The following is a 12,969-nucleotide window of genomic DNA, read 5'->3' on the forward strand; positions in this document are numbered from 1 at the left end:
CTTCTAATCTTTAGAAAACGATTGCTTATAAAAAGCACTAGTGAAGTTGGGGGAAAATGGGTATTCACGTGGACCATAGGTACAGTTGTATATCAATACAACCTTTTTGGAGAACAAATTGGCAATATTTTCCAAAATATGCGTATTTAAACCCAGGAATTCCATTTCTAAGTATCTATCCTAGAAAAATATTTACACATGTACACAGAGTGAAACGTATTAGGGTGCTCATTGCAGCCATGCTTATTATAGCAAAATGTAGAAACCACCCAATTGTCCATCTGCAGAACAACAGTTGGGTAACTCAGTCTACAATCATTCCATTAGACAGCCTTCCCCATCCTTCCTGGATGTCAGAAGAACAAGGTAATTTTATGGAAGAAATTCATTTTGAAAACAATATTCATAGTATGATCCCATTGATACAAAGCAAAATGTAACAAAACTACCTTCTATACACCAAAGCGTTAATACCACTGCCTCTGGGACGGAAACTGGGTTACGAAGGGGTGAAGTAGACTTACATTTTTGTATTTGTGTATCTTGTTATTGTTTGACTTTTTACAACAAGAATTGACAAACATAAGACTTATGTAAAATGTTAATTTGAAAAGTCTACCTATTGTTTAAGCAATACCATTGAAGTCTAATTTTAATTAACAATAAATTATAAGAAGAAAATTCTTACCTTCCAAATTTTCAATTTTTTCAATGTTGTTTAAAGCTAAATTCAAATATTCAAGTTTCTTGAGTTTGCTAACATTTTCTGAAATATACAAAGAATGGAATTGATTAACCTTCAAGATAAAAGACATTTTTATGTAACCTATTACGAAAATGGTAATGAGAATCTAAGGATCATTATGGTTGTCAAAACCATGTTGCTTTTTCAGATCTGTACCTGTACTTCAGACATTGTTGGTTGCCCACACAGCATCCATTTCTCCCTCTGTCCTTCCTAATGGAACCAACCCATTTCTGCTCATGTCTCTACCCAGCTCCAACTCCAGGGGATTAGGCTTAACCAAGCTGGCCCAGCACATGGCAATCCCATGTCCCTGGCTAGTGACAGCTCAGGAGCCCAGGCTTAAGTCAACCAGCCCATGGCAGTCTCCTGGCGATTGTGTGATGCAGGAGAGGGCGTGCACACCAAGTACTCCCAATCAGATGAGAAGGAATGATCTGTATTTCATGCTTGCGGATTTCCTGTCTCTTTTTCCTGCTGGATGTTAAAAAGGAAGGAAATACTATCTTTACTGGTACTCATAGTCATCTTGCAAACCTGAGGGAACCAGCTGTAGGATGAAGCCCACTGTGACTGGTGGAGCAGAGAGAAGGAATCAACCAACCCTGGAGACTGGCCTATCTCTAGACTTATAGTTGGGTTAGATGCTAGAGTTCCTCACTGCTAAGCCATCTTGTGTTCCGTTTTCCTTTACGTGAAGCCAAAATCATCCTGATACAGGATTATTGTTTTTAATAAATATGAAAGCCCATATAGGCAAGGCAAAAGCATAAATAAGTCAAGGAATCGCTGAAGGGTGGGGCCCTTTAAAAACAGTTAATAATACCATAGCTTACATTACTGAGTGCTTATTACACGCCATACAATTTTCTAAGTATTTTGCCTATTACCTCATTTAATCTTCATAGCAATCCTATGAAGTTAAAACTATTGTCGTCTCCCTTATGCAAATGAGAATACCAAGGTGCAGAGAATAAATCCACTTGTTCAAGGTTAAGTGGTAGAGCCAGGAAATCTGACTCCAGAGCTTGGCACTAAATCATTACACTACACTTTAAAAGAAGAGTCCTTTCTAAGATGACATGAATGTAGAAAACCCTGCTAAGAAATGTGCATTTGGGGCAGGCTCACTTAAATAATGCTTCCTCTGGACCATTTTTCAGGGATATTATGACGGTCAAACATGATGATTTAGAACCGTCACCCTTATCACTACTAATATTTCACCTGAAATTTACAAAATATCATGTATTTGTTTCCATAGAATTCCTGAGAATAACAGTTTACCTCTCCGAGCCTCAGTTTACTCATTTTTTAAATGAAGATTTTGGAATAAATTACTAAAGTTTCTCTCAGCAATTATATTATTCTAAGTAATACTGATGTTTACAAGAGTTCCTCTAGGCAACATCCGAGCATTTGACAGTCACAGACTTGTAGAGCTCTATGTGCCCAAGATTATAATACAGTGTCTAGCACATATCCTGAACAAAAATACATAAAGCTATTATTGTTAAAATTGCCAGCCCACAATAAAATACCTTTCCTTCTCCACTTTCGTTTTATGTATAACGCTGTAAATGCGAAAAGAGTCATCTGGTAGAAAAAAAGTTAAGATTTGTTATGTAAGGATTTCCTAAATTAAATTAAATTAAATCGAGAACAATGGGTCAAACTGGTCAGGAAAAAACAAAGCTCTATAAGTAAAAATATGCAGAGCTTCTTGGGCACCAGGAAGGGAGTCTGCGTTCTCGGCCAAACCAGCCTGGGAGGAGTTCCCACCAACCTCTATAACCAGACCTACAAACTTGTACTGGACCAAACCCATCCCCCAGTTCAAGCCGCTCTGAGGCGTTCAGCTTGGGGCTCATCGGGAAGCTGTTACCAATGCAGATTCCGGGAGCCCACCCCCAGAGGCTCTGAGCCAGTAAGTCTGGGGTGAGGCCCGAGCCCCACTTTCACAGACCCCGGACAGTCCTCAGCTGACACCTGGAGCCCCACTAAGCAAAGCCTGGCTCCACAGCCCACCTGGATCTCCCAGTGAGGAACAGAGCTTCAGGAAAGGCAGGTGTTTTGCAAACTTCTACCTCCATGGCCCAAGAGCGAGTCTGAATCCTAGAGAAACAGTTTTACTTGCTAAAAAAGTGCCTAAATGCCTATGGGTGGAGTAGCACTGAAAAAATCCCATTATTAGGATTTAAAAGCGTGTTTAATTTAAGAATACTTTGGAAGCAAAAATTTAAGCTTTCTCACAGCTCTGAAAAGGACTGAAATACTATGCTACTAATTAGTAATTGTGATGGACCCAGCTGCGGAGATGAAAATTTTGGGCAATCTTTTAGAGCTGCACAATTAGGACAACTCTTTAATGCTCTCGTGCATAAAAGCTAGTGGTTTTCTGTAACAGCCTTTTTAATTGAACAATGCGCCAGAGTTTCTAATTTCTGGTAAAGTACAAGATGCCAAAAATAATTATCTGAAGGAATAGAAAGAATTTTAATAAACCTTCAAAAATGATGCAAATTCTAGACTTTTGTATCCCTAGAGCCAATTTTCAATTACCCACTAAGCTGGAGGCAACTACATCAGCAGAGTTTCTGAGCCTCAGCAATACTATCATCTGGGGCCAGGTAATTCTTTCTTGTGGGGGGCGGGGGAGAGGTCCTGGGACGGTTAGCATGTCCCTGGCCTCTGCACACTAACTGCCAGTAGCTGACCCCTTACACACACACACACACAGCAACAACCAGATATGTCTCCAGACATTGCCAAGTGGCCCTGCTGAGAACCGCCGCCTGTGACCGTGGAGAGTTAAAGTATAATCTTACGAGCTGACCTCTGGGCTCTAGTGTCAGAACCCACAGGGGCTGGCACTCACTCTGCCTCATCACCCCTGACTCCATCCCTTTTCCACCAACTCTGTGTGGTTCTCCCCTCTGCTTCTACCTCCGCGGGGCTGGCCTGGGGCCCCTGGGTAAGTGACGATATTAATAGCAGAGCAGCTATTTTCTCATGAGCGGGCATAAAGCTAAGCACGTCGTTCCATGTAGCTCTAATACCATGTCTGTGTGTTAGATGTTGTTGTTCCCATTTTACAGATGGCAAGACTAAGACACAGAGGGACTAAGTTGACTGGCTTAGTTTTTTGCAGAGGCAGGGTTCAAACCTGGGTCCACCTGACATTAGGGCCTGCACCTGCTCTTACCACTAAACTACACTGTAGCTTTTCTGAGGGTTGGGGGTCACTCTTCCTGTTTCCATGTGGCAGGATCCCCTGTTAGAGTGTCTCCACAGGCCTCTCTTCTCTCTGTCCCCTTAACTCATTCTTCCCGGGGGAGGGGGTGGCAACTGGATGGGGAGGACCCACTTATCTGATGGGTGAACTGGGAGAAGGAAATGGGCATGCCCAGTCCCACCCTCTCTCCTGGGCCTGGGATCTCCCCTCTGGCAGAGGGCACACAGTCTCGACCCGCTCCCTCCATAAAGCAGGGGGCCTGCATGGGTAGGGGAAGCCTGCATTGTCCAGTTCTGCATGTAAGTGGGTGGTGGGTAGGCTTAATTCTGGGGGCATATTAGGAATCCCACTTGGCTGCAAGTCTAAGCCACATTCTCTGAAGAGTTTTTATCAGTTATAATGCTGATTTTTGGATCTCCATCCTCCTGACTCCTGTTTTTACCTCTCATTTCATTCCAAACTGGAGCAGTAAGCAGGGGTGTAATTGTGGAGCCCCCTCGATGTCCAATACTGAGCACAATGCCTTGCACATGTACATTCGCAATACGTATGGCAGACCTAGTTGTCACAGGCTGGGACCTGACAAGGATTTACTCAGCTCTCACAGAATCCTTTCAGGTTCACAGAGTGATGCTGTAAAACCATGACAAATGCCTGGATTATATCCCCCTCTCTTTTAAACTTTTTAAAAATCAGGTTTTAAATGACTACATCAACTAATGTGCTCCCAGCCATCAACTGGTCCTCCCAATTCCTTGATGGAGATGCCCAGGGCAAGGAGATGGAACAAGCACAAAAAGGTTCAGGGAAGTGCTCCATACACAGCTACTGAGAGATGGCTGTGTCTATTCCTCCATGTAATTCTTTTTCTTCCTCTAAGAATAACACTGCATTTGCCAACATTCTCCCATTCAAAATGTTAAAGAAACCATAAGAACAAAGTCCTGAAGACTCACCAATTTTTCCAATGAGATTATTTTGAAGATAGAGGATTTTTAAATCCCGGCACCACTTGTCAATATGTTCTAGTCTTTCTATTTCTTGCTGATGCAAGGAGAGCTCCTCCAGGGAAAAAATTATACAGTCATTGTGCTCGGCATTCCGTCTAATAAGATCTTCTGTGACTGAAAGAAGATTTGTTACATATTATATCTCCATCCCCATTAAGTTATTAATGCATTGGTTTTTCCTTGCAGTTAGATGTGAATTCTCCAGGCCCAAGTCATTTTCAAAAGGACAGAGATCAGAGAAGTGCTTCCTCCTGCTGGGAGTTTTTGTGACTCCAGGGTGACTCAGAAGAAAGATGTGATGATACATTTTGTCTTTCTTACACTGGGATCTACACACATTTCGCTGTATGGATGGAGACCAAGTTGACAGGTAATGACCCTGAGAACGTGGAATCTTGAGGTGGTATCATGTCGAACTGGATGAGAGCCACTAAGTAATCCAGGACAGAGCAACCTGCTCCGGAGAGGTATGGTCGGGCTGACAGAGGGCAGAAATATGAAAGCATCTCCATTCAACAGCCACAACCATTCAATAAGGAAAGGGTCACTCACTCATTCATTCATTCAACTGGTATTTATTTAACTAGAGTGGAAGAGACAGGAGAGGAACACCCCAGAGTTTGCACTGCAATCTTATAAAGCACTTGGTCCATTTCCAGGAGGAATGAAAGAAGCTGCTCGCAGGAGGAGGGGTTGTGAGAGTCCCCACCCCCCTGACAAGAGTGATGAGTAGCACGGGGCTGGCCTGATGCCACAGGCCAGGACCATAGGATGACGGTAGCACCAAGGTACTGGAGACAACACCTGGGTCCACAGTCAGGGCCAAGAACAGGACACGCACCCTCTTTGTAATATGTACTAAAATCAAGGAGGTAATGACAATGGAGAAAACTTGTATTTTCCAGTGCTATTAAAAATTATTAATCTGTGTGAACCCTCACATTTTAGGTGGAATGTGGAAATATCACATGCCCATCCTACAAGGTCATAAAGATTCATTTATTGCCATTTACAAGGTGCCAAGCACTGTCTAAATGCTATGCATCTATTAACATGTGAGTATGTACAATGACTATTTATCTTTTTCAGATGAGGAATTGAGGCACAGATAGTTTAAATAACTTGCCCAAGGTCTCGCTAGTAAGTGCTAGAGCGAGGTTTTAAGTGTAGGAATCCGGCACCTGACCGCGTGCTCTGAACCACTATGCTCCACTGCCCCAAAAGCGAGCAAATAAGAGCCTCTCAAAATTTCTCAAGCTTCCTAAATGCGCAAGCTTCTCTAGCGGAGACAAAGTTCTTCACAGCACCTTCAGCTGCCCCACTTCTGTGCCACATCCTTAAAAGTGAAGTTTGCCTTTTTTGAACATGTGAAAACATGTACGAACTCCATCATTTGTGTGCAGTTAGCTGAACCCTCTGCTACTTCCGGTGGTAGGAGATGGGGCTGCTTGCGGTGACAGTTCTTTGGAAGAAAGACAAGGGAAATGCAGAGGTTAAGAGATTAAAATACCATACATGGGGAATGTTCCTGCCGCTCTAAGCTTCTTTGGCTCCACTAACAGCAAAGATGGCTGCAAACTAGGTCCTGGGGAGGGGTCAGGCCAAAGAGGTGTTAGAAGGCTAATAGGGCAGTCCCACCAGCCCTGGCTCACTGGGATCCCTACTGCCTGCTGCACTCTGCCATCTCTGGATGCTGCTGCTATTAGGCAAGCTGGCTTGAACAGACTGCTGTATTCAAGGAAAAGAAAAACAATAAACTTTCTGAAAACCAAACTTGCAAGAGAAGCAAATTAAAACTACTCTCCAGAACTCCCACCACCAAAGTTGGTTCTAACAGCTTAAATCAACTGACAATGAATAAATGGGTACAGCCAAGTTGAGGATACATCAAAGCTGCTGTGTAGAGTCAATTACATTATCTGCCTCTGAAGTTTATCTACAAGAATTCTCTTAGCAAGAATGCAACACGGGTTGAGGGGTTGGGATGGCACAACCAATGTTATTTCAGCTAAGTTAATGAAATGTGGAAGTGATACACCACTGCGATGAAGACAGACCCTCAATGACTAACAGTGTGTATGTGACTTAAATGACACAAATCCATGGAGCAGGGATTGGACTTTGGAGGCCTCGCTGCCATTAGAGGTGGGGTCGATGGGCCAGGAGGACGTGCCCTTCCAGAGCCCATGCCCTCTCCTCCAGACCGTGGCACAAGTGGACAACAATGGAAGTCTCTGCCAAAGGGGCCCCAAGCCTGCCTCCAAGTCCTACGCTGGATGCTTCTCCAGGTCCATTCCTGAAGGCAGGCTGCACCATCAGGCACACATTCCTACACCCAGGGGTGTCCAAGGAGCAGCTGTTTTCTGGGGATGTGGGTGGCTTGGATGTGTAGGCTGCAGTGTCTACCCTCATACGTGGGCATGAGGGACCAGGATAGAGCCAGGGATGGGAAGAGGAGGGAGGTACGGACGAAGGAGCTGGCTTTCCACAAGCCACCACGTGCTGGCACAGAACCCAAGGAGTCTGAGAAACTTATATTGAATGTAGCCTTCTGGGTTGTTATGAAGGTGTACTAGTCAAGGAAGGAAGATGCATTTTATTCAGCAGTTTGATGTATAACTTGATACATGGGCCTCCACTCATATTCTTGCCCCCAATCCCCAGCTGCCCCAGCTGAAGGCTTAGTTGGGTACCCAGCTTGAAGACACAGCCTAACTTGAACCCCATAGAGCTGTCAGCCTCACAGATACAGTGAAGTCGAATGCGGGCAGGGGAGTTCTGATGGCATCTTGTGAAGCATCTGCACAGGCCACGTGGGGCCTCCTGGCTCTCGGGGACACAAAAGGTATCACAGGTTCCTCCAGGTCTACAGACTTGAAAACTTTTCTGATTTACCTAACCCTGAAGACTTGCTGGTCCCTCCAACTGTTGACTAAGTTCTCAATGGTGCCAAACGTCCTTCCTACGTTCTCTGGCTATACCTTTCTTAAAATTTAAGAAATTCTTTTCATTATGCTATTATGTGCATGAATTTGATCAGTTGCGTGCAATTGTCAAATCCTCCCTTTCAGAGGCATGTAGATATTAGGAAGGAATTATGTTGATCCGTATCTCCTAATCATGAGAATTAAGATGATAAAAATCACTATTAGTGGAAAGGGGTGGGGAAAGGTGGGGGAGTTGGCATAAATAACAAATTTACACACACACGCACACACGTGGGAGAGGAGGGGCTCAGATTCACTCAGCACAACAGGGAAGTCTGCCCAACAGCAACAGTTACACACAATGAGGATAGATCAGAAGAAAATCAAGAGGAGAATCACAGAGGAAGGTAGAACTGTGAAGGTCTGGAATTTCCCAGCAGCCCCTTTCTGAACTCTTCTATGTTAAGCAAACTGCTGTGTGGCACACTGATTTCATAGTTACACATTAGTTACATAGTCACACATAGTTACAGCAGGAAACTGCTGTTACACAATACTGCCTCACCTGTGATGGCAAACATCAGTGCAAACGCCAGGGTCCCCAAGAAGACATGTGTCAGAATACCTACATGGTGTATGGAGGTTATAGTGTTTCAGACTTCGAAATGGGAAAACATTTTGTGGTTTTATGTACTGTGCAATTTAGACCAAACATTCTTTAACTCCAAGGAGCACTGTTCGCCTTTAGAAAGTCCTACTCTAAATAATACAGCACTGCATTTACAAGAAATCACTCTAGGGACTTAAAAAGGCTTTGGAAGCATTAATATGTCATCATAAGACTATTTCAAGACAGATGGTATTACAGTGCCTATCGCATGGTATAGAAGAACATGCCAAGGTACTTACTATATGAAATATACTTTCACTTCCTTATTTTGGAAAAATTCAAACAGCAAAATGCAGGATTCAGATAGACTCTGAGAAGTGTCTCACCTACAGAAGGTCATAACCAATGTCTGAATGAGTGGCTGATGAAGGGTACTAACAATTATAACCACTGATTCATACTTATCTCCCTAAAAGAATTCTGACGTGGATTCCAAAGTTTTAACCAAAACTGATGAGCTACCCTAGGCTTCTTTTCAATTCCTTAATACGACTGGGTTCTCAATAACTTGAGGGAGTTTCAATAAAATGACTTTGCAGGGTAGGGGGGGCAAAGGGCAAGAGGAGAAGTTTTCTGGAATACTAGAGGTTGTCATGTTGCGTTTACTATGAAAGAGATTTCGGTGTATTGAACGAGGTTCTAGAAACTCCCAAAGCCAACAATTTAGTGTTCATCCTTCAGGTTTTATATCATGTTTTGTAAACAACCCTCTCTTTCTTGCTGGATTAGAATAAAATCAGTAATATATGTTTCGGGCAGATTCTGCAGAATTTGTAAACATCTTGAAAGACCTAGTGGATACATACGTGAAACAGAGATTTAACATAAATGAAGGGGTTACAAATAGGTGAAGATTTCATCTTGCAGCATCTAAACTTTTTTTCTTTTATTGTTTTCCATGGGCATTTTTAGAACCAGGATTACTCATTTGCCCTGCCTTTTCTTACTGACTCATGGTTATCATGAGCGTTGGTGGCCATACTCTACACCCTGATCCCATGACACTGTTAGAGGCACTCACGCAGAGTGTGTTGTTACAAACACGGACAGGGTGTACGGGGCAAGGACAGAAGAATACAGAGAGTACAGTGAGTACAAAGGAGGGAGTGATCCATGCTACTGAGTGACAAGAAGAAGGTCAAGCGAAGCATCATGGAGAAGAAATCCGGGCTGGATCTTGAAATGTGAGTAGATATTTGCCAGATAAACAAATGAGGAAAGGACACCACAGGCTATGGTAGATGCTACAGTGCCCAGTTCCCCCCTTCAGGCCTGAAGGATTACTTCCTGCTGCTGGGAGTTCTGCCAGAAGGCAGCCCTCAGCTGCCCACCGTGAAGTCACCTCAGCTGAAGAAACATCTCAACCAAGGTCATGCCCCTTCCCAGGAAAGTCCATATCCAGTGATCGATTGGTGTGGGGCTAAAAGGGCCCAACCCTCTCACCCCAACTTGGGAAAACCAGAGGTCTGTTCCAAGTTCAGAGCTCCTTCCGATTTCCAGGTTGGTTGGCTAAGGCCTTTGTTAAGATGCATCCCAGCCCTACTTCCCTCTCTGCCCGATCTTGCTTTCTTCCCTACCCACTCCAATGACACTCCCTAATAAACCTCCTGCACACCAGCCTCCATCTAAAAGTCTGCCTCCTGGGGAACCCAACCTGGAAGGGTGGATACCGGAAGTGGTACACAAAAGCAGACGCTAGCTAACATGGAACGTTGAATATTTGTTCCCCGTTGATAGTAACCTCACATGGTGGAGGGCATGAGCTAGATCTCTGGGGCCTCTTTCATAAGGGCAATAATCCCAATATCAGGGTTCTGTGCTCATGACCTAATCATCTCCCAAAGGCCCCGCCTCCTAATACCATCACCTCAAATGTTAAGATCTCACCATGTAAATTTTGGTGGGAAACAAACATTCAATCTATAGCAAATGGGATATTAAATGGAAGGGAACACACCGGTAAGTGTGACACATCAGGCATTAGGGAAATATGGGGGAAACTGTAACTTTAAGGACAGCTGTATTGGGTGGCTGCCACTAAACACAATTGACAAGGTAAGGCTGAGAGTGACAATTGAACGTTAAAAGCTAAGCACACAGTACTACACTGATAGCATATAAAGAGGTTTTCCCCCTGAAAGCAGAGGGCAGAGAACCAGGACAAGGAGTAAATCATTAGAGTAGCAGAGCCTTCAGGTTCCGGACACGATGGAGTCACAGGCACAGGATTTACCCTCCAGCCTAAGATACCTAAAAATCAAGACAAAATATAAGAAAGTAATGCTTTTTAAAAAAAATTTGTCATTGGGAACTCAAAAGGAGAAAGTATTTTGAATAGAATATAACATGGAAAAAAACAGCATATCAAAATCTGTGGGGTGCAGCTAAAACATAACTTGGAAGAAATTTATAGCACTAAATGCCTATAGCAAGAAAGAAGAAAGGTCCCAAATATCAGCTTCTTCTTTGAGAAACTAAAAAAACAAAACAAAACAAATTAAACCTAAAGTAAGCATAAGAAAGTAAATAATAAAGGTTATAGCAGAAATCAATGAAATGGAAAACAGAAAAACAACAGAGAAAAATCAATAAAAATACTTTAAGAAAATAAAATTGGTGAATTTCTTGCCAGACTGATCAGTAAAAAGAAGAAGACACAAATACCTGATTATAAGCCAACAAACAAACAAAAACACTTGCAGCAAGCTAGGAAGAGAAGGGAACTGACCCCAGTTGATAAAGGGCATCTACAAGAGACCTACAGCTATCATCCTACTTAATGCACAAAGACTGAATGCTTTTCCCGAGATCAGGGAAAAGGCAAGGATAGCTGTTCTCACCATTTCAACATTGAACTAAAGGTTCTAGCCAGATTCTAGCAATAAGGCAAGAAAAAGAAATAAATGGCATCCAGATAGGAAAGGAAGAAGTAGAATTATCTCTCTTTGCAGACGGCATGATTGTCTATGGAGAATATCCAACAAAATCTACATCAAAAGCTGGTAGAACTCATAGCAGAGTTTAGCAAGTTTGCAGGATATAAGATCTATAATGGAAAAGTCAATTATATTTCTACATACCAATATCATTTACAATTGTGTCTTATTAAAAAACTGAGTTAAATGGATGATAGAATAACATAAAACTTAAAATTAGGGAAACAAAAACATAAGAGGAAAATCTATGTGAACTTGGGTTAGGTAAAGATTTCTTGGATGGCACGAAAAGCAAAATCTATAAAAGAACAAGTTGGTAAGCTGGACTTCAAAATTTTAAACTTCTGCTCTTTGAAAAACACTGTTAAGAGAATGAAAATATAAGCCATAGATGGAGAGAAAATATTTGCAAATCATACATTATATAAAGGACTTATATGTAGAATATATATAGAACTCTTAAAAAAATCATAAGAAAACATATCATACATAAGTTTGAGTGGACAAAGGTTTTCATTTTTCTTTGGTAATATCTAGGAGTAAAATAGCTGGGTCATAGGATAAGAATAAAATTTTCATTAATTTTGTTTACTACTGTTTGTCTATTTTGTTTCCTATTATCTTACCTTATGTTTTCTACTACATTGATTTTAGCTCTTGTACTATTCCAGGTTTCTATTTGTTTTTGGTTTAATTTGTAATCTTTTTCTAGTATCTTAAGGTGGAACCTCAGGTTATTTATTGCCTATGCCCTAATTTCCAGAACCTGGGAATATGTTACCTTGCCTGGCAAAAGGGCAAAGGGACTTTGCAAATGTGATTAAGGGTAAGGACCTTAAGATGGGGAAAGTACCCTAGATTCTCCAGGTAGACCCAATCTAATCACACACAGCCTTAAAATCAGAGAGACTTTCCTGGCCACGTCAGAGACTGAGATGGAAGAAGAAAAAGAGATGCATAGAATGAGAAGGATTCAACCCACCATTGCTGGCTCTAAAGATGAAGAAAGGGAGCCACAAGCCAAGGAACATGGGTGGCCCCTAGAATCTAGAAATGGCCTTAAGCTGAGAACCAACAATGAAATGAGGATCTCAGTCCTATTACTGTAAGGAACCAAATTCTGCCAACAACTCAAATAAGCAAGAAAATGCTCCTCCCTTAGAGCCTCCAGAAAGGAACATAGTCTCACTGACACCCTGATTTCAGGTAGGGTGAAAATCTACAAGAGCATCTACAAGAGTCTGATATAGGGACTCTATATCAGACTTGTGACCTGCAGAACTGTAGTTGCTAAATTTGTAGTAATTTGTTATGGCAGCTGTAGGAAACTAACACACTGCTTTAAAGTCTTCGTGTGCTAATTTCAGCACCTCTATCATCTTGGGATCTGTTTTTATTAACTGCTTCTGTTCTTGATCATGGCCACATGTTTCTGCTCCTTGTGTC

General features: G+C 42.3%; 1 protein-coding gene across 2 annotated transcripts in view; it reads right to left on the reverse strand.

The window, feature by feature from the left end:
* Positions 1-12,969, reverse strand: part of DNAAF11 (dynein axonemal assembly factor 11) — a 77,349-nt gene that overhangs the window by 60,563 nt on the left and 3,817 nt on the right. For both annotated transcript variants that reach the window (XM_061171614.1, XM_061171613.1), the window contains exons 2-3: positions 4,937-5,104; positions 689-766 (exon numbers count right to left, since the gene is read on the reverse strand). In XM_061171614.1, the coding sequence (XP_061027597.1) occupies positions 689-766; positions 4,937-5,104 (246 nt within the window). The remainder of the gene's footprint in view (positions 1-688; positions 767-4,936; positions 5,105-12,969) is intronic.

Source organism: Eubalaena glacialis, chromosome 17, assembly GCF_028564815.1.
Source record: "Eubalaena glacialis isolate mEubGla1 chromosome 17, mEubGla1.1.hap2.+ XY, whole genome shotgun sequence".
Lineage (NCBI taxonomy): Eukaryota > Metazoa > Chordata > Mammalia > Artiodactyla > Balaenidae > Eubalaena > Eubalaena glacialis.